Below are 21,474 nucleotides of genomic sequence, written 5' to 3' on the forward strand. Positions count from 1 at the left end.
TGAAACAAAGTCCAGTTGACCCCGACTGATATTAGCGGGCCTCTACTGAACTGAAGACCCATGGGAAGGTATAACTTATTTGGAAATAATTTCAAACATATCAAAAAGTTGCAAGAAGGGGCCTGGGTGGCTCAGATGTCTGCCTTCGGCTCAGGTCATGTTCCCGGAGTCCTGGGATTGAGTCCCGCATCGGGCTCCCTGCTCCTTCGGAGCCTGCTTCTCCCTCTTGCCTCTCTCTCTCGTTCTCCCTCTCTCTGTCTCTCATGAATAAATAAATAAAATCTTAAAAAAAAAGTTGCAAGAATAATCCAAAGAACATCTTTTTTTTTTTTTTAATCTGGATATAGTAGTCATTAACATTTTGTCCCATTTGCTTTATCATTTGCTCTCCTTCTATATAATTTTTTTTCTGGAACATTTGAGAGTAAGTTATATATATCATACGTTTTCACCCCTAAATCCATCAGTGTGGTTTGCTTAAGAATAAGAACATTCTCTTTCACAGCCACAGAGCAATCGTTAACTGCAGGAAATTTCACATTGATACAATATTTTTACTTACTCTACCATTCATATTCCAATTTTATCAATTGAGCCAATAATGTCCTCTATAGAATCATGTCTCTTCAGTCTTCTGTAATCTGGAACAGTTTCTTAGCTGTTCTTGGACTGTAATAACATTGAGATTTAAAAAAAAAATACAACCTCTCCCTTCTTTTTTTTTTTTAAGATTTTATTTATTTATTTGGCAGAGAGAGCACAAGCAGAGGGAGCAGGAGAAAGAGAGGGAGAGCAGGCTCCCCGCCGAGCAGGGAGCCTGATGCGGGGCTCGTTCCCAGCACCCTGGGATCATGACCTGAGCTAAAGGCAGATGCTCAACCATCTGAGCCACCCAGGCACCCCTCTCCCTTCTTTTTATTATAGAATGTCTTCCTTTTGTGTTTAGTACTTTCTCATAATTCCATTCAGGCTGTACATCTCCAGTTACAATACCAAAGAAGTGATATTGTCATTCTCAGAGAATCCCATTTGGAGGCACATGATGTCCGTTTAATCATTTGGTCAAGGTATTGTGTATTTTTTTACTTCCATATCATTACTGGTTTTCCACTTGCAATGAATAAGCAGTCTGTGGGGAGATATTTTAAGACAATGCAAATACCCAGCTCTTCATCAAATTTTTCTCCAGATATTTAGCATCCGTTGATGATTTTTGCCTGAACTAATCTTTGCTGTTGTCTTAGCTCAGGCTGCTATACCAGAATACCAGAAACATTTCTTTCTCACAGTTCTGGAGGCTGGAAGTTTGAGATCAGTCACCAGCATGGTCAGGTTCCGGTGAAGACCCACTTCCTGGTTTGCAGATGGCTGACTTCTCTTTGTATCCTCAGCTGACAGAGACAGAGAGAGGGCTACCTCTCTTCCTCTTCTGATAAGGACACTAGGCCCATCATGGGGACTCCACTCTCGTGACCTAATCACTTCCCAACAGTCCTACTTCTGAAGACCATCACATTAGAGCTCCAACATATGAATTTGGGGGAAGACACAAACATTTAGTCCATTACAACGATTGCACTTAAACAATGATGCCTTGCCAGCCCCAGCACTTCCTTCATATTCACCAGTCAGCACTCTGCGTTCTACTATAAGCAAGAGCCCTCTCTGGGTCTCATCTATTTATCTATTATGTGTATATATTAATGGATTTCTATTTCTTCAAGGATTTATAATTCATTATTGTCCTGAATTATTTTGGTGCTCAAATTGTCCTAGATCTGGCCAATGACAGCCCCTTCAGGTTGGGTCTTGTGTCCTTGTGACATGTCTCCATCATTCTTTTTTTGGCACTTTTTAATCTTATGGCAAAACAGATGTTTTGAGCTCATTTTGTACTTTTTCTCCTTCAGCCCTGGAATATGCCATTTCTACAAGGAGTCCTGCTTCCTGATAGTGTGGAATGGTATTAGAACCCAAGATCTGTGTATGAGACATGCTAATAACTATTTTGCTTCTAGCCACACAACATACATAATCACATGCACACAAACATATAAAAATATACTTATATGCATACACATATAAACATACATATGTAAACATACGTATGTAAACATATGTGATGGTTAATTTTATGTGTCAATTTGACTGGTCACAGGGTGACCAGATTAAACATTATTTCTGGGGGTGTCTGTGAAGGGTTTATCTGGATGAGATTAGCATTTGAATCGGTGGACTCAGTAATGTAGATGACCCTCTCCAATGTGAGTGGACATCATAAAATCCACTGAAGGCCTCAATAGCACAAAAGGTAGAGGAAGGAGGAATTTGCCTCCTTTGTCTGCCTCATTGGGACATCTCATCTCATTTTCTCTGGCCTTCAGACTGGGGTTTACACCATCAGCACCTCTGTGTTCCAGGCCTTTGGACTTGAACTGAATCAGCTTTCCTGAATCTCCATCTTACAGACCATAGATTGAGGGACTTCTCAGCCTCCATAATCATATGAGCCAATTCTTCGTAATAATTATATATAGATATAGACAGATAATCATATATCAGATATACTGTTTTTTTTTCTGGAGAACCATGAATAGTACAAAATATATATATATACATTCTTTTTTTTAAGATTTTATTTACTTATTTATTTATTTGAAAGAGAGAGAGAGACTGAGTGAGAGAGAGCACACAAGCGGGGGGGTTGGGGGAAAGAAGGAGGTGGGGAAGAAGAGAGAGGGGGGAAGCAGATTCCCCGTTGAGCAGGGAACCCAGTGCAGGGCTCCATCCCAGGACCCTGGGATCATGACCTGAGCCGAAGGCAGACACTTAACCAACTGAGCCACCCAGGAGCCCCTACACACTCTTATACCTATTTTAGAAATCATGATCTTGTACCAACACCTTCAATTCCATTCTGTCTCCCCCATCCTGATTTTATCTCCCTTTATCCACAACAAGAACCCCAGCTCCCAACAATATCAAAACATCTACTCATTTGCTTAATCCTATAATATATCTAAAGCAGTTTCAGAATTATTTTGCTCATATCAGTATAATATCAAATATAATAAAAAAGAATTCAGGATTTGTTTGCAGTTTCTCCCACAACCCCAACCCTGGCCAAAACTGAGAACAAATACACAAATGGTGTATACATAAGTTACTTGGATCAGTTCTTCTCTTCCTTTTTGTGTGATTATCATATTCATTGGAAATGCTGCTGATTTCATTTGTTTTGGTTTGCTTTCAGTTTTAGGTGTTTGTGGTCTCCTCATTCTTGTCAACTTAATGTTATTTTTTGAGTATATAAAACATTAATATGCTTCCCAAAGAAAAACCACACAAAGAAAGTATGGTAAAAGAAAGTCACTCCTTCCATATTCCTTGTCTAACTGCATTGGCCTACACTCCCAGGACAATCTCAAATAATAGTAGGGTTAGTGGGTCTTCTTGCTTTATTCCTGATCTTTAGTATTTTCCCCTTAAATAAGATACTGGCTTTAGGACTAAGGTAATGTATTTCATCATGTTAAGGAAGTATTCACTCATTCCTGTTTCCTCAAGAATTTTTGTTTTTGGTTTTGGTTAGTTTTTATCTGTTCATTTTTTTGGAATGGATGTTGAATTTTGTCAACGTTTTTAAAGCACATATGGGAATAATCACATGATTTTTCTTCTTGGATCTATAAATATGTTGAATTATATTAATATATATCCTAATATTGAACCATCCTTGCATTTCTATTATAAACCCCATTTGGTCATGGTTTATTATTTTCTTAATGTGGCATTTGAGTCTGTTTGCTAATATTTTATTTCAGATTTTTAAAAAGAATATTTGTAAATGGTATCAGTCTGTAATTTTATCATGTGTGGGATATCTTTATCAGCTTGAAATATCAATGCTAACCTACTTCATATAAAGAATTTAGAAGTTCACCTTTATTTTCGCTACTCCAGAACGACTTACGTAGCAGTGGGGCTATTTTCTAAGATTTGGTAGAATTCTCTTGTGAAACTAACTGAGCTTGGTGTTTTGATGTAGGATAGTTCTTTGATAACATTCTGTATTTCTCCCTTGAGTTTGGTTTGTTTAACTTTTTATCTTGGGAAGGTCAATTTTGGTCAACTGTATTTTTCTAAGACATTATCCATTGCATTAGGTTTATAAATTTCTTTGCATAGGGCTATGTATGTAAAGTACTCTTTTATGACTTTCTGGCTTCCTCTGTATTAATAGCTACTTTCTTCTTGTCATTTCTTATTCCACATATTTCTGCTTTCTCCTCTGCATACACTTCTAATTTAAATTAGCTAGTGGTTTGTCTATTTTCTGACTTTATTCAAAGAACCAGAATTTTTATTTATTTTGATCTACTGTTTTCTAGTTCTTTATTATGTTCTTCCTTGTGATTTCTTTCTCTCTTTTTTTAAAGATTTATTTATTTGAGAGAGAGAGTGTGCACGGGGGTTGGGGGGCAGAGGGGGAGAGAAACTCAAGCAAACTCTGTGCTGAGTGCAGAGCCTCATGTGGGGCTTGATTTCACAACCCTGAGATCACGACCTGAGCCGAAAACCAAGTCAGACATTCAATCAACTGTACCACCCAGGCACCCCTTCCTTGTGGTTTCTTTTGTTCTTTCTCTAACTTGAATTGGGAATTTAATTAATTTCAATTTAATTCAATTTATTGTTTAATTTTATCAATATAGGCTTTAGGGATATGAATTTTTCTTGGATATATGAATTTTCCTTGGGATATATGTTCTACATATATCCCATGGATTCTGATATGCAGCAATTCTGTAACTTTGTAATTCCCTTATACCCAATCATTGTTAAATATAAGATTTTTAAATTTTCAGGTAGAAAATTATGGCAGTTATTAAATTATTGCTTCTCAGATCCAAATTCACTCTTCATTGCCTGCTCTGTGAAAATGGATATGGGCCCTTTAAATATTGTGCCTTCATCAGTTGGCACATGTTTAGCTTTGACAGTAGAGGGCACTGGAGAGATATTGCAAGAAGAATTCCCATTCCCTCACTCAGTAGGCTCCCTCAGTGTGGGTGGCTTCTCCAGGGCCAGGCCTCTGAGATACGTGAGCCTGTCCCTTGTCTAGTTCCTGCAGTACAAAGAGCTTCTCTAATGCAACCCTTTCAGGATACATGGCTGCTCCAACTCCATGCTCCTGAAGCTGTAGCAGTTCTCCCAAGGCCCTGCTCCTGCAATACACAGGAGCTAACAACACCTAGCAAGTTGCAGCCGCCACAGGCATAGCCCATCACCTAGTTTCATGGCTATGGTGAGATACCTCCTCTGAACAGTTCCCAACACCCTATAGGACAAATTACTAGCCATTCCTGGAGAGTAGTTTCCAGCAACTTCACTAGTGTGGCCTAATAATAACCTCTCTGCCATTGATAGATCCAGGTCCATGTCCTTTCTAAGAAGGTCTGACTCTTCACACTACAGGGGCTTCTTCCTTAAACACACAATCTCTGCCCTAGGGGGCATGGCTGCTTCTCAGTTGGTCATTCCTGTGTTCTTTAGAGTTCCTTTCTCACTTCCATAAAACTAAAATATCTAATACCAAAATTTCATGTGATGTATATGTTGCCACAATATTTAAAAATAAGCCTACAGCTAGCATCATACCTAATGGTGAAGAATGAATGCTTTTTCCCTAAGATAAAGAACAAGAAAGATGCCTGCTCTCACCATTTCCATTCAATATTGTAATGCCTACTAACTAGTGAAATTAGGCAAGGAAAAAAATTGGAAAAGAAAAAGCAAAATTCTCTTTATTCACAGGCAACATAATCATCTATTTAGAAAATCCAATGGAATATCTAAAAGAACTACTAGGACTAATAAATGACTTAGCAAGTCTGTAGGATATATCAACATACAAAAATCAATTGTGTATCTATGTATTAGCAACAAACAAGCGGTAACTGAAATTATAAAACCAATACGATTTTCAGGGCATCTGGGTGACTTAGTTGGTTAAGCATCTGACTCTTGGTTTCAGCTCAGGTCATGATCTCATGGGTTGTGAGATCAAGCCCCACATCAGGCTCCACACTCAGCGGGGAGTCTGCTTGAAGATTCTCTCCCTCTGCCCCTCCCCCTCTCTCAAATAAATAAATAAATCTTAAAAATATACTATTTTCAATACTATCAAAAACTGAAGTCCTTAGGAATGCATCTGACAAAAGCTGTGCAAGACCTGTGCGCTCAAAACCATAAAGCATTGCTGAGAGAAATTAAAGATGTATATAAAGAGAGATATACCAGGGGTGCCTGGGTGGCTCTGTTGGTTAAGTGGCTGCCTTTGGCTCAGGTCCTGATCCCTGGGTTCTGGGATTGAGCCCCGCATCAGGCTCCCTGCTTGGCGAGGAGCCTCTTTCTCCCTCTCCCTCTGTCTACTGCTCCCCCTACTTGTGTTCTCTCTCTGTGTCAAATAAATAAATAAAATCTTTTAAAAAAATAAAAAATAGAGATATACCATATTCATGGGTTGGAAGAGTCAATATTGTTAGTATGTCAATCCTCCCCACATTTATCTATATATTCTGTTATCTCAGTCAAAGTCCCAACAGGTTTTCTTTTTGGTAGAAATGAAAGGAAGTTCTAAAACTCATATGGAAATGCAAAGAGCCTAGAATAGTCAAAATTACTTTGAAAAGAAAGAACAACATTGGAGGATTAATACAACCTGATATCAAGACTTATTATAAAGTTACAGTAATCAAGACAATATGGTATTGGCATCAAGAAAGACAAATAGATCAATGAAGCAGGGTAGAAAGTTCAGAAATAGATGTCCACATGTATATGGACAACTCCCTTTTTTACAAAGATGCAAAGGCAGTTGAGTGGAGAAAGGACATCATTCAACAAATGTTGCTGAAAAGGTGTACCTGGATGGCTCAGTCGGTGAAGCGTTTGACTCTTGATTTTGGCTCAGGTCATGATCTCAAGGTTGTGAGATTGAGCCCCGCCATGGACTCCACGCTGGGTGAGGAGCCTGCTTAAGATTCTCTCTCTCTCCCTTTGCCCCTCCTTCCCACTCTTTCTCTCTCTCTAAAAAAAAAAAAAAAAAAAAAAACAGAAACAAAACAAAACAAAATGTTGCTGAACAAATGGTTATCTTTTTTCAAAAACAAAAAACAAACTTTGATCCATACTTCACACCGTATACAAAAATTAACCCAGTCTAAATTATAGACCTAAATGTAAAACCCCAAACTCTAAATCTTCAAGAAGAGAACCTAGGAGAAAGCCTTTTTGACTTTGGTTTAGGCAAGGATTTCTTATATATGACACCAAAAGCATAATCCATAAAAGAACACATTGATAAATTGCACTTTATAAAAAATTTAAAATTCTGCTTTTTCACAAGACACTGTTAAGAGAATAAAAAGACAAGGCAAGGACTGGGAGTCTGTATCTGCAAGTCATATATTAGATAAAAGAGTTGCATCCAGAAAACATAAAGAACTCTCAAAAAACTTTCAATAATAATAAAAAAACCTTTCAATAATAAGAAAACAAACAACCCCATTTACAAATGGGCAAAAAATTTGAACTTGTACTTTACCAAAGAAGATATACAAATAGTAAATAATCACACGAAAAAAATGTCTAGCATCTTTACTTATTAGGGAAATGGAAATTAAAACTACAGTGAGATATCCATTACATATCTATCAGAATGGCTAATATTTAAAACTGGCCCAAAAGAAGTGTTGGTGAGGATGTGAAGGAAATAGTTTTCATACAGTACTGTTAGGAATGTAAATGGTAAGACCACTTGGGAAAATAGTTTGGCAGTTTCTTAAAAACAACAAACAACAACAACAATAACAAACTACCACATGTTCCATCCATTCTCCTACTAGCCATTTACCCAGGAGAAAGGAAAACATGTGCCCATACATAGATATGTATATGAATATTCATAGCAACTTTACCTGTAATCGTGAAAACATGGTATATCCACACAATTGACAAACTCGTATATCCGTACAATGGAAAACTATTCATTAATTAAAAGGAATAAACCTTATAATATGGATGAATCTCAAAATAATTATGCTGAGTGAAAGAAGCCATACCAAAAAGAGTACATACTATATATATTCACTTACAGAAATTTTTAGAAAATGCAAAGTAATCTGTAGTGACGTAAAGCTGATCAGTGGTTGCCTGGGAACAGGTGACTGGGGAGGGACAATAGAAAGGGATTGCCAAGGGGCATAAGGAAACTTTTTGGAATAATGGACATATTATCTTGATTATGGTGATGGTTTCACAGGTGTATACACATGTCAAACTTATAAAAATGTACACTTTAAGTATGTGCAGTGTAGTGTGTTAAATTTTTTAAAAATCATGCTGGCTGGAGAATGTATTGTAAGATGAGGCAAGAAAGGACACAGAAAGGCCAGTTAAAAGGGTTTTGCAGTAGCCAAGGTGAGATTTGGAGGTGGCTAGAGACAGGGAAAAAGTGGAGAGACTCAGAATATATACATATATTTTTAAGATTTTGTTTTATTTATTTGAGAGAGAGAGATAGAAAGAGGGAGAGAGAGAGAGCATGAGCAGTGGGGAGGAGCAGAGGGAGAGAGAGAAACAGACTCCCTACTGAGCAGGGAGCCCACCATGGGGCTCAATCCCAGGACCTTGGGATCACGACCCAAGCCAAAGGCAGATGCTTAGTCAACTGAGCTACCCAGGTGCTTAAAGACTCAGAATATATTTAATGGATAGAATAAAGAGGACTTGATAATGGAATAGGTGTGAGAGGTAAAGAAGATGGAGGAATCACCAATAACTCTTGGGTTTGGGGCTTGAGCAATTGGATAGATTATGGTGCCATTTGTGGAGGATGAAAAAGAATAAAAAACAGTTTGGCAGAGTGGGGAGAATTGAGTTTTTCAGGGAGGTGTGTTCTTTAAAATCCCATCTGTGGTCTAAACTGCATCAGGAAATGCCTGATATGTGAGGTCAAAATGCTGACTGCCAGACTCCATCCCAAACCAAATCAGAATCTCTGGGAAATCGTGCTATTAAAAATCTCCCCGGGTCACTGAAATCCATACTAAAGTTTGACAGCTATTGGACTTCATTTCTCCCTTCTCTTTTCCCCTCCTTCATACTTCCCCTTTTTCTTTCTCCCTTGCCAATTCTCCTTGAAGAATTAGCTAAGTATAGAAGTCACTGGAGATATAACAATTATAAACACATAATACCAAACAACAAAGCTCCAAAATACAAGAAGGGAACATCAATAAACCAATAAATGAGCTCAGCAAGGTCGCAGGATATCTGATCAATATACAAAAATCAATTGTATTTCTATACACTTGTAATGAACAACCTGAAAAGGAAATTAGGACAATAATCCATTTGTAAATAGCAAATCATAGAATTTATGATAGTATGAAAAAAATAAAAATACTTAGGAATAAATTTAAGAAGTACAAGTCTTGTACACTGAAAACTACAAATGTCATTGAAAGGAATTTGAGACATAAATAAGTGGAAAGATATCCATGGAAGGCTTAATATTGTTAAGATGGCAATAGTCACCAAATTGATCTATAGATTCAACACATTTCCCATCAAAATTCTAGCTCCTTTTTTTTTCCAGAAATGGACAAGCTGATAAAATTCATGTGGAAAAATAAGGGACCCAGAATAGCCAAAACAATCTTAAAAGGGAGAACAAAGTTGGGAGACTCATAATTCCTAACTTCAATACTTACTATGAAACTACAGTACTCAAGACAGTGTAGTACTGGCGTAAGGATAGACATAAGGACCAATGGAATAGGGGCACCTGGCTGGCTCAGTCGGTAGAGCCTGTGACTCCAGATAACAGGGTGGTGAGTTCAAGCCCCACATTGGGCATAGTGCTTTCTTACAAACAAACAAACAAACCCGACCTTTAAAAAAAAAGAGACTAGGGGCGCCTGGGTGGCTCAGTCGTTAAGCGCCTGGGATCAAGCCCCGCATCAGGCTCTCTGCTCAGCGGGAACCCTGCTTCTCCCTCTCCCACTCCTGCTCCCCCTGCTTGTGTTCCCTCTCTCGCTGTGTCTCTCTCTGTCAAATAAATAAATAAAATCTTTTAAAAAAAAAAGAGAGACTAATGGAATAGAATTGAGTCTAGAAATAAATTGATACATTTATGGTTAATTGGTTTTTAACAGGAATGCGAAGACAATTCAGTGGAGAATAGAATGGTCTTTTCAACAAATTGTGGAACACTGGAAATCCACATGCAAAAGAATGAAGTTGGACCCCCTACCTCACACCATACTAAATAATTAATTCAAAGTGGGTTAAAGATCTAAATGTCAGAGGTAAAACTATAAAACTCTTAGAGGAAAAGAGATGTAGATCTTCATGACTTTGTGTTAGACAGTGGTTTCTTAGACATGAACCCCAAAGCACAAGTAGCCAAAGAAAAAATTGGAAAAATGAACTTTATGAAAATTGAAAACTTTCATGCTTCAAAGGACACTATCAAGAAAATTATGGAAATATGGGAGAAAATATTTGTAAATCATGTATCTGCTAAGGGATTTGTAGTCAGAATATAGAAAGAATCCTTACAGCTCAATATAAAAAGACAAAACTATTTAAAAATGTGCAAAGTGAGTAAACATTTTTCCAAAAATGTTTGGAAATGGTCAGTAAGTACATGAAAAGTCATTCAACATTGTTAATCGTTAAGAAGTGCAAGTCAAAACTACAGCAACATACCCTACATATCAAAAACAGCTGTACCATTTCACATTTCCTTATAAATATACTGGTGGGAATATAAAATGGTGCAGACATTTTGGAAAATACTTTGCCAGTTCCTCAGAAAGTTAAACATAGAGTTACCGTAGGCCCAAGCAATTCCACTCCTAGGTATATGCCCAGAATAACTGAAAACATACAACCACACAAAAACTTGTACATGAGTGTTCATAACAGCTTTATTCATAATACCCCAAAAATGGAAATAACCCAAATGCTCATCAAGTGATGAATAAACACAATGTGCTATATCCACAGAATAGAAAATTAATCAGCCATAAATAGGAATGAAGTACTGATACATTGTACATACGGATGAACCTTGAAAACATTATGCTACATAAAAGAAATCAGCCACAAAAGACCAAATATGATTCCATTTATGTGAAATGTCCAGAATAGACAAAATATAGAGACAAGAAATTGATTAGTGTTGCCTGGGCTGGAGCTGGGAGCTGGGAGCAAATGGGGAGTGACTGTGACTGCGAAGACCGTGACTTTCTTTTTGAGGTGATGAAAATATTCTAAAATTGATTGTAAAATTGATTGTAAATATACTAGAAACCATTGAATTGTACACTTTATTTTTTATTATTTTAATCAAGGTATAATGTCATGTAACATATTAGTTTTGGGTGTGTAACATGATTATTCAATATTTGCATATGTTTCAAAATGATCACCACAATAAGTCTAATTAACATCCATCACCATACATGGTTATAAAATTTTTTTCTTGTGATGAGAACTTTCAAGATTTACTCCCTTAGCAACTTTCAAATGTACGATATAGTGTTTACTATAGTCCCCATGCTGTACATTACACCCCCATGACTTACATATTTCATAACTGGAAGTTTGTACATTTTGACCCCTTCACCCATTCTTCTGCCACCCACCCCCACACACCTCTGGCAACCACCAATCAGTCTCTGTATCTGTGGGCTTGGAGTGGTTTTGTTTTTATTGTTGTTTTAAGTCCCACATATAAGTGAGATCATAATGTATTTCTCTTTCTCTGTTTGACTTATTTCACTTAGCATAATGCCCTCAGGGTCCATCCATGGTGTCACAAATAGCAAGATTTCATTCTTTTTCATGACTGCATGATATTCCATTGTGTGAATATGTGTATGTATGTATATCTCACATTTTCTTTATCCATTCATCTCTTGATGGGCGCTTACGTTTGTTTCCATGTCTTGGCTATTGTAAATAATGCTGCAATAAACATGCGGGTGCATACATCTTTTTGAGTTAATGCTTTCATTTTCTTTTCTTTTTCAAAGATTTATTTGTTTATTTATTTGAGAGAGAGAGCACACACAGAGGAAGAGGGAGAAGCAGACTCCCCGCTGAGCAGGGAGCCCAACATGGGGTCTGACCCCAGGACCCCGGGATCATGACCTGAGCTGAAGGCAGATGCTTAACCGACTGAGCTACCCAGTTGTCCCAGATGTTTTCATTTTCTTCGGATAAATACTCAGAACTGGAATTGCTGGATCATATGGTAGCTCTATTTTTAGCTTTTTGAGGAACCTCCATACTACTGTCCATAGTGGCTATACCAATTTGAATCATACACTTTATTATTTTGTTTGAATCATACACTTTAAATGGTGAAATACATGGTATATGAATTCTATCTCAATAAAGACATTATAAAAAATAGAGAAGCACATACACAGGCGCACAAAGAAGGCTCTGTTTTGTTTTTTTATTTTAATTTTCTTAATTAACATATAATGTATTATTTGTTTCAGGGGTACAGGCCTGTGATTCATCAGTCTTACACAATTCACAGCTCACCATAGCACATGCCCTCCCCAGTGTCCACCATCCAGCCACCCAGAAGGCTCTGTTTCTATAGAAGGTCTTAAGTGGATTGAGGCATGCAGTAAGTTTAAAGAGGTGCTGCTAGACATGAAGAAGAGGAGAGTTAATAGAGAACCCCCGCAGAGTTTAGAGCATTGTTACTGGCCCAGTTTTAGAGGTGAGGAAATTGAGCTGTATAGAAATTTAAGGTCATGTAGCTAGTACAGAATGGAAGCCAGATTCCAACCCAGGAAGTTGATAGCAGAGCCGGGGCCCTTAACTGCCACATGACTCTGTCTCCTGGGAACTTGTGATTCTGCTCTAAGATAAAGGCAAGGTGGAGAATACCCATAACTGAAAACCTCTCAGTGACATGGCTCTCTCTTCCCAGGGCAACTCCTCAGTGCTCATCAGAAACACTCATCACTTGGGTGCCTATCATCTGTTTAATAGACATTGTGGAAGTCTTGGTTTCTGCAATTTCTAGAGCAAAATTCAGGACAAAGCAACCCCTTTGAAGATAATTCAACACGCAGCTTCTCTCCTTCAGGGAAGCGATGAAGTGATGTCTGTCTGCCAATGTGAATACCCAGCTGAGAATGATCAGATAGAAGACGGCTTTGTGACACAGTACCTGAATGTCAGAGCAACCTCCGAAAACTCATAAAAACATGATTGTATATAAGCTTTTTTGAATTTTCATGACTACCCAGGACAACACTAATTTGTCAGTATAAATTTAATACAGCAGATTTCTATTTCTCACCAGACATTTCTGTGCTTTTATGTAAGTTTAAGATTTTGTTTGTCAAACCCTCATTTTTATCTGATTATCAAATAAACACAAGGACAGAAATCTTTCTCTGCATTTTGGACTATTTCTGTGAGCTAGATACCCGTGTGTGGGATAATCCCAAATCAAAGGGTATGAACATTTTTAAGGTTCTTGATCCTTGTTTCCAAATTACTTTGCAAAAAGATTGAACCAATTTATACTCCCACCAGCAGTGTATGAAAATATATTTATATGCAAATTCCAAGCTGCAGAGTCTCTTTCTTAGGTATTTCACTTAAAAAAAATTTTTTTTTTAATGCTAAGCAAAAGCCGACCCAGGATGTTAAAAAAAGAAAGTCTGATATAAAAATGGAGCAGATAGTTAAAACAGCTTGGGCAGAAATAAGCTTTATAAAGGCCCAAGCAGGCTGATAAAAATTTAAAGGCATCTTAGCAGGACACAATTCTGAAGGGACCATTAACAATTTGGCTTAGATTAGGTTAGCGACCGCCAAGAATGTCGGGCGTGGCCCATGTACCAAATTCCAGTTTAGAAAAAGCAGGGTATTTTATTTTTCTTATACTTCATTTTGTTCTAAAGACGATTTAAGATACCTAAACGGAGGATCTTGAGAAGTAGCATTGTGTCTGAATAATCAATCCCGTTAAGATGAAATGAACCCACGCCCTCAAAACTACTGTCAGCGCTTATCTTTTACACGGAATGCCTCGCCTCTGTAATCTGAGCCCAGCTTGCAACCACAATGACCGCCTCTACGTCTAATAATGGGGCACAGTGATTTGGGTGGGGGGGGGTGCTTGGGAGCGGGGCAGACAAGGGGAAGCCCAGACTCCGCGTACCAATCCACTGAATTCTATACAAACCTCAAAGGTTCTGGGACCTCAACCTTCAGGCAGGACCCCCCACCCACCTCCGCCAGTTATTTGGGAACCAGCCTCGTCCCCGTCTGAGAGGCTTCTTTTACTACTTCTCTGTGCCCCCTCCGACCCGCTTCCACGAGAAAGAAAAAGAGCTGACGCCCAAGGAGGAGCCAGAAACTCGATTTCATCCCTCTCCACTTCTCCTTTCTCACTTTTGTTCCTCCTTTCCTGCTGCCTCTCCCTTTTTCCTTTTCCTTTCCTTTCTTTTCCTATCCCTTCTCGTCTCCTTTCCCTTCCTCTTCCCCCGGACCGATCCCCGCTTCGCCTCCGCTCCTCCGCCTCAGGGCTCCCCTCCCCTCCCCTCTCCTCCCCACCGCCCTAGCTCTCCGGCCCCATCCCGCAGCCAATCAGCGCACGGCCTCCCGCGGCCCCGCCCCCGCCGGCCGTTCCGGGCGGGCCTGGCGGAGCCCAGGCCGCGGGTGCGGAGGGCGGCGCCGCGGGGCGGGGGCCGATGGGGCCTGGCGGACGGGCGGCGCCGGTGCGGGGCTCGCCTGGACGCGGGTGTGCGGGACTGTGAGGGGGCGAGGCGGGCGCTGCGGCCCGCCCGGGATGGGCCAGCCCTGGCTTGGCGGGGCCGAGCCGGAGGCGAGGGCGGCGCACGGGTCAGGCCTGCCGGGCGGGCGGCCCGGGGGCTGAGGTAGAAGTGGGCGCGGAGGAAGGGGCCGAGCCAAGGCGGTGGGTGGAGCGGCGAGGGGGGCGGAGGCTGGGCCGCGGCAGGCGAGCGGAGCGGCGCGCCTGTCCGGGGCTCGGTGGCGGTGGCGGCGGCGCTTGAGGAGGCAGAGGCTGCGGCGGGCCGGACGAGCGCCCGGAGGTGGCGGACGAGGCGCCGGGGGCCCCCATGGGCGGGTGTGTGGGCGCCCAGCACGACTCCTCGGGCAGCCTCAACGAGAACTCGGAGGGCACGGGAGGTAGGTGAGCGCCAGGGGGCAGCCTCGGCCCCCCATTGTTCCCGGCCAGGCCCCGCCACCTGTCCCGGCCCCTGCGGGCCCGCGGACCGCGCGGCCGGGGCCCCCGCGCCCTTTTGTCATCCCCTCCTCCACGTCACTCCCCGCGCTCCGCTTCCGGCCGCCCCGCCGGCCGCGGAGTCGCCCCTTGCCCTCCCGGCCCCTGAGGAAAGTCCTTCGCACGCCGGGGATGTAGCCCTTGGCCTCTCGACCCCACCGCCTCGGCTTGGGAAACTCGGACTAGAAACTGCCTGCCTTGGCCACCTCACTCCCTCCCCAGCCCGTTTAATTATTCAGGAACAGGATGGCGGCGCTGGGGTTGCAGAAAAGCGAATTGATGGGGGGTTGGGGAGGGGAGCCTAATGCATTCCCTCCGACGGGCCCCGCCACATCTCTCCGCACCCTTCCTCGTTCGGCAGAGTTGGCTGGTCTCAGCTTTCTTGAGTTTCAGATGACAGCTGCCCTGGTTGGTTCCAGTTTAGCCATTTAAACCTGCAAGTTTCTGGAGCTTGGCTGGGGAAGTCTCAAGTGGCCACACGCATTATTTTAAGGAGGGGTGGGGAAACAGTCCGCCCGAGGAAAACGTGGCTTCTTGCTACGGCATGCGGGTGTTGGGCCAGTTTGCTGTCGGGGTGGGCTAGTCAAATTCCTATCCGCCTTACGTAAAGGAAAATATGTAGGATAAAAGTACAAATACAGGAGTCCGACTCAGCCCCGTACGATCAGTACTTTAAAAGTTTTCTGACACGGAACGCACTTCTAATTTCTCGTAAATAGTTTGCTGAGGAGAGCTTTTTAATTCAATCGGCATTGTGGTATAGCGGTATAATAATAATCCGCCTTTACTTAAATGATCTTTGGCAGAGTCCACTCTATAGCTTGTGTAGAGGGCAGAATGTTGCAGTGAAAGAAGAAACAGCTAGGAATAGCAAAGATGACAGTGTAGGTTTTGTTCCAACCTTCTGTTAGATGTCTCAGAATGTGGGGCATATTTATAAGTTCCTAAGCTAAGTCGTTTGGGGATGAGAGGGTTTACAACTTTTTCTTTAGACCAGTTGTTTGCCCTCTCACTTGAGCTCCATTTATAAACTGTGTGTACACCTAACATTTGACTGATGAATTTCCTGAATTACATGATATTTTGCCATGCCACCTCATTAAAATCTGTGGGTTTCCTGTATGATTAAATCCTGGGCAGGTATTTTGAGAGTTCAGTAAAGTGTGTCTTGAAGAAAACTTGTCCATGAAAACGCTATTTAATAGTGCATTTCATGTCATAGCATTATTATTTGGTGGCACATTAACAGTGAGATCCTCAGTGACAACAAAGCAGGAGATAAAAAGGGCATGATTTTTAAAACAGCTCTGGGGTAAGGTCAAATTGGGGGTCACAGTGATTCTTTTTGCAATTGAGGTGATCATTAATGGTACCAAAATATATTAGTAAGTGCTATAGGAAGTGTTTAGTTTCAATTAAATTTAATTTTTTTGCACTCACTTAAAATTTTTAATAAACATTTTTCTCTTCTTGGTAATGAACTTGAACCAATTTATTTAAGCCTTTTGGTAATGTGAGTTATGACAGCCAGGCATTATTAGCAAGGGGTTTTAAAAGCATGAAGTCTTAGCCTCTGGTAATTTATTACCAGTGGTGTCTAGTTAGATAGCCCTAGTTATCAGTTTCCTTGAGAACTGAGTTCTCTGGACTTTAAGCTGCACTATACCTTTCCAAAGTAAAGTTTAGAAAAAAGGAACACCAACTACCAAACCTCGTTATTTTCTCCTGAAGAGGAAGTATGGGCCTCATGTAACTGGGATGGAGGAAGGAGCTGTGTGGGATGAAAGGGTGGTTTCTGGAATTTAATTATGGAATCCTTTATTTCTCATTATTGTCATGGTAGTTAAGAGTTAATTGTGGTTTAAAGGAATTAGTTCAGGTGAGCGTTTCACGTTAACACATTAAATAGTTTTTGCTTATTATAGTAGGTTTTTGTTGGGAAGAGAAAAACTGTTGTTCCTAAGGGTGTTGGCATAGATCATTCGCTTTTCAAACATAATGGTTCATAGTTTTAATCAGGACGTTTGGGTTATGAAAAATTCTTTTATCAACATGAAGTAAAATAAAGTCTTCTGATGCTTTTCATGACCGTTTTAATTACATTCACCAATGTTGTTGAATGTAATGTTGAATCTCACCATTTTAGATTGATTTGACTCTTGAGGATCAGCTAGCCTTAGTAAAGAAAATGACTTTAAAAAACCTTTTTTGGCCATCTGAGATACTGTACTTTCCCTTTCCCTCTGGAGCTAAGTCTCTTATGTATGCAGGTTAATTGCAGTACATGAGAAAAGCTTCCTTACCTGGTGATTTACTTCTTTGAAGGAATTTGGAAAATTTTTGCAAAAGACCGTAGAATACGGAAATTGCTTAATTCACATTATAAGAGTTGTGTTACATGTTATTTTGGAATCATTTGTAGCGTCTTCCTCTGGCATACCTTGCCTAGAATTGTTTTTGAGTTTCAGCTAGTTTGACTATTTTTTAAATGCCTAATTTTCATCAAGACAAGCGTGTTATATACATTATACAAGATTATTTAACAGTTCACTCCCAAGTTTCCATGCTCCTAGAACATTTTTTAGACAGCATATTCTTTATGGTTCTCTGCCTTATTATAATGATACTGTGATGCTGGGGTTGGAACTCAGGACCTCTAGACAAAGCTTTATTTTAGTCCATGGCATTGGCTAAGGAATTAAATCTCATGATTTTTAAAAATATGTGGGGAAAAAACAGTAAAATGAAATTAGTTGAAGAGAGCCGACTAGCTTCTTTTCTTACTTTGTTTACCTCTTTAATGAATGTAATGATGTACAAAATAGGCTCTCACTTTCTGTGTGTATCATTTATTCCTACGTTCGGTGATATCCCAAGAGGACTAGTCCTTGGTGGTCATGAGTTTCCAGGTTTACGCAGGATAACTGACTACTGGGCATTCATTTCTTTATTTCAGGATGTCTTGAGAATATCATGGAATTCTTTTGGATATCCATTTATAGTAGCCTTATAGACTACCTACTTGATGAGTAACTGGTTTTTGAATAATAACTACCATTTATCCAGTATTTATTATGTAACAAGTGTTGTGCTAAGTGATTGTTTTCTCATTTAGTCTTCAACAACTCTGGGAGGTGGATAATACCTCTATTTTATGGATGGATTGAAGCTGGAAGAAATTAACTTGCTTAACGTCGAATAGCTTACAAATAGCAGTCAGAAACTTGAACTCAGGGCTGTAATAAAAAATGTTTCTCTTTTTTTCTAGTTTCATTTTTTAACTTGTGATAAAATACATATAAAATTTGCCATTTTAACCATTTTTAAATGGACAGTTCGGTGGCATTAATTACACTCACAGTGCGCAACCATCACCACTATGTATTTCCAGAATTTTTCGTCTCTCCCAACAGAAATTCTGGATCCATTAAGCAGTACCGCTGCTCCTCTCTCCCAACCTCTGTTAACTTCTAAATCTAGGTTTTGTCTCTGTGAGTTTATCAAGTCTAGATATTTCATGTGAGTGGAATAATATAGTATTTATCCTTTTGTTTATAGTATATTTCACTTAGCAATAATGTCTTCAGGTTAATCCTGTGGTAGCAAGTATCAGTACCTCATTCTTTTTATGGCTGAATAATATTCCATTGTATGTATATACCACGTTTATCCATTCTTCTATTGATGGACATTTGGGCTGTTCCCACTTTTTGGTTCTTGTAAGTGGCTATGAACTTTGGTGTACAAAGAGCTGTTGAGTCCCTGTTTTTTATTCTTTGGTTATAATATACCTAAGGGTGGAATTGTTAGGTTATATGATAATTCTTGCTAGGTTATATGGTTTACCTTTTCGAGGAACTGCTTGACTTTACCATAGTAGCTGTATTGTTTTACATTCCAGCAGCAATATACAAGGGTTTCAGTTTCTCCATATGTTCACCAACACTTCTCTCCCATTTTTAAAATTATAGCCATTGTAGTTGGTATGAAGTGGTATCTCACTGTGGTTTTGGTTTGTATTTCCCTAATGGCTAGTGATGTTGAGCATCTTTTAATTAAAGTGCTTCTTGGACATTTGTTTATCTTCTTTGGAGAAATGTCTGTTTAAGTCCTTTGCCTATTTTTTAATTGGGTTGTTTTGGGGTTTTTTTTTGTTGTGTTGTGGGAGGTCTTTATATATTCTGTATATTAAACCCATATCACATAGATGATTTGCAAATATTTTCTCCCATTTTGGGGTTGTCTTTTTACTTTTTTTTCCCCCAGGGGGCACCTGGGTGGCTCAAATCAGTAAACATCTGACTCTTTATTTTAGTTTAGGTCATTATTTCAGGGTCATGAGATCGAGTCCTGCATCTAGCTCTGCACTCAGCAGAGAGTCTGCTTGTCCCCCTCCCTATGCTCCTCCCCCTCCGTTCCCCCCCCCCCGCCTTTACACTCTGTTGATGATGTCCTTTGATACATAAAAGTTTTTAATTTTAATGAAGTCCAATTTATTTTTTCTTTTGCTGCCTGGGCTTCTAGTTTTTGTTTTAAATGTATATTTAACTAGGGGCGCCTGGGTGGCTCAGTTGTTAAGCGTCTGCCTTCGGCTCAGGTCGTGATCCCAGGGTCCTGGGATCAAGCCCCGCAAGGGGCTCCCTGCTCCGCGGGAAGCCTGCTTCTCCCTCTCCCACTCCCCTGCCCTCTCTCACTGAGTCTCTCTCTGTCAAATAAATAAATAAAATCTTTAAAAAAAATAAATGTATATTTAATCCTTTACTGATGAAGAAAGAGTAAATCTATAACCAATAATTCACAAGTCTAACTTAACTATTTGCTTTCTGAACTATGAATAGAAAGCTGTTTTAAGTTTCTTTTCTGTCTTATATGGTGAAAAGGTTGATTAGCAGTGAAATGCTTTTTAAAAAGTTGACAAAAGTAGTCCATAAACCTACTTCAACTTAATCAAGAGATGATTGTTATATTTTCTGCAGAAGCATTTTACAATCAACAGGCATTGAGTATCCACAATATGCCCAACATTGGGTTGGTTGCTGTTGTTCCAAAAAAAGGAATCTTGATCTTATTTCTTGAGTATGTCAAAATCCTTTTTTAGGAAAGCATAATAAAATATGCATACATGAAATAACTATAAAACACTATGTAAACGGATAAATATACCATAGGATAAACTGCAAGTGCTGAGGGAATAAAAGAAAGTAATGATCTGAGCTGCTCAAAGGTATGGTCCCTGGACCAGCAGCTTTGCAATAACCTGGGAGTATGTTAGAAGTATAGAATCTCAGGCCGCCACCCATGACCTCGTAAATCAGAATCTGCATTTTAACAAGATTCTCACATGGTTCCTATGCGTATTAAGGTTTGAGAAGCACTGGTACAGGATTGCTTACAGTGGGAAGAGACTAAAGGGAGGAACCCAATAGGAAAAAAATGGCATGAGTTGGTTGGGAAACATAAAAGAAAGTAAAGTATAGACAGTCCTTGACTTATGATGGCTCAACTTAGGATTTTTCAATCTTAACAATTTTATGATGGTGCAAAGTAATACATACACATTCAGTAAAAGCCATACTTCAGAGTTTAAATTTAGATCTTTTCTGTGGTTGGTGATAGGTGGTATGATACTCTCTTGTGATGCTGGTCAGTGGCAGCAAGCTGCAGCTCCCAGTCAGCCACATGGTCAGGGTCATGAGGGTAAGCAACCAATATAATTACCATTCTGTCAGTATATTATTCAGTGAGTTTTATGATATTCGACACTTTATTATAAAATAGGCTTTATGTTAGATGATTTTGCCCAACTGTAGGCTAATGTAAGTGTTCTGAGCACATTTAAGGTAGGCTAGGCTAAGCTATGATGTTCTGTAGGTTAGTTGTATTAAATGTATTTTTTTTTTTTTTTAAGATTTTATTTATGAGAGGGAGAGACAGCAAGAGGAGAGGGAGAATCCGACTCCCCGCTGAGCAGGGATCCCGACACAAGGCTGGATCCCAGGACCCTGGGATCATGACCTGAGCTGAAGGCAGACAATTAACTGACTGAGCCACCCAGGTGCCCCTTAAATGCATTTTCAACTTAGGATTCATAGTTTTCAATTTATGATGGATTTATTTTG

General features: G+C 39.9%; 1 protein-coding gene across 1 annotated transcript in view; it reads left to right on the forward strand.

The window, feature by feature from the left end:
• The first annotated feature begins 15,108 nt into the window (after nt 1-15,108).
• The window catches only part of UBTD2 (ubiquitin domain containing 2), a 60,777-nt gene continuing 54,411 nt past the window's right edge, over nt 15,109-21,474 (forward strand). Inside the window, exon 1 of the mRNA XM_028102841.2 lies at nt 15,109-15,261. Within this exon, the coding sequence (XP_027958642.1) occupies nt 15,192-15,261 (70 nt within the window). The 5' untranslated portion in view covers nt 15,109-15,191. The remainder of the gene's footprint in view (nt 15,262-21,474) is intronic.

Source organism: Eumetopias jubatus, unplaced genomic scaffold, assembly GCF_037043125.1.
Source record: "Eumetopias jubatus isolate StellerSeaLion01/CBP00866 unplaced genomic scaffold, mEumJub1_p1.0 scaffold_5, whole genome shotgun sequence".
NCBI classification, from domain to species: Eukaryota; Metazoa; Chordata; class Mammalia; order Carnivora; family Otariidae; genus Eumetopias; species Eumetopias jubatus.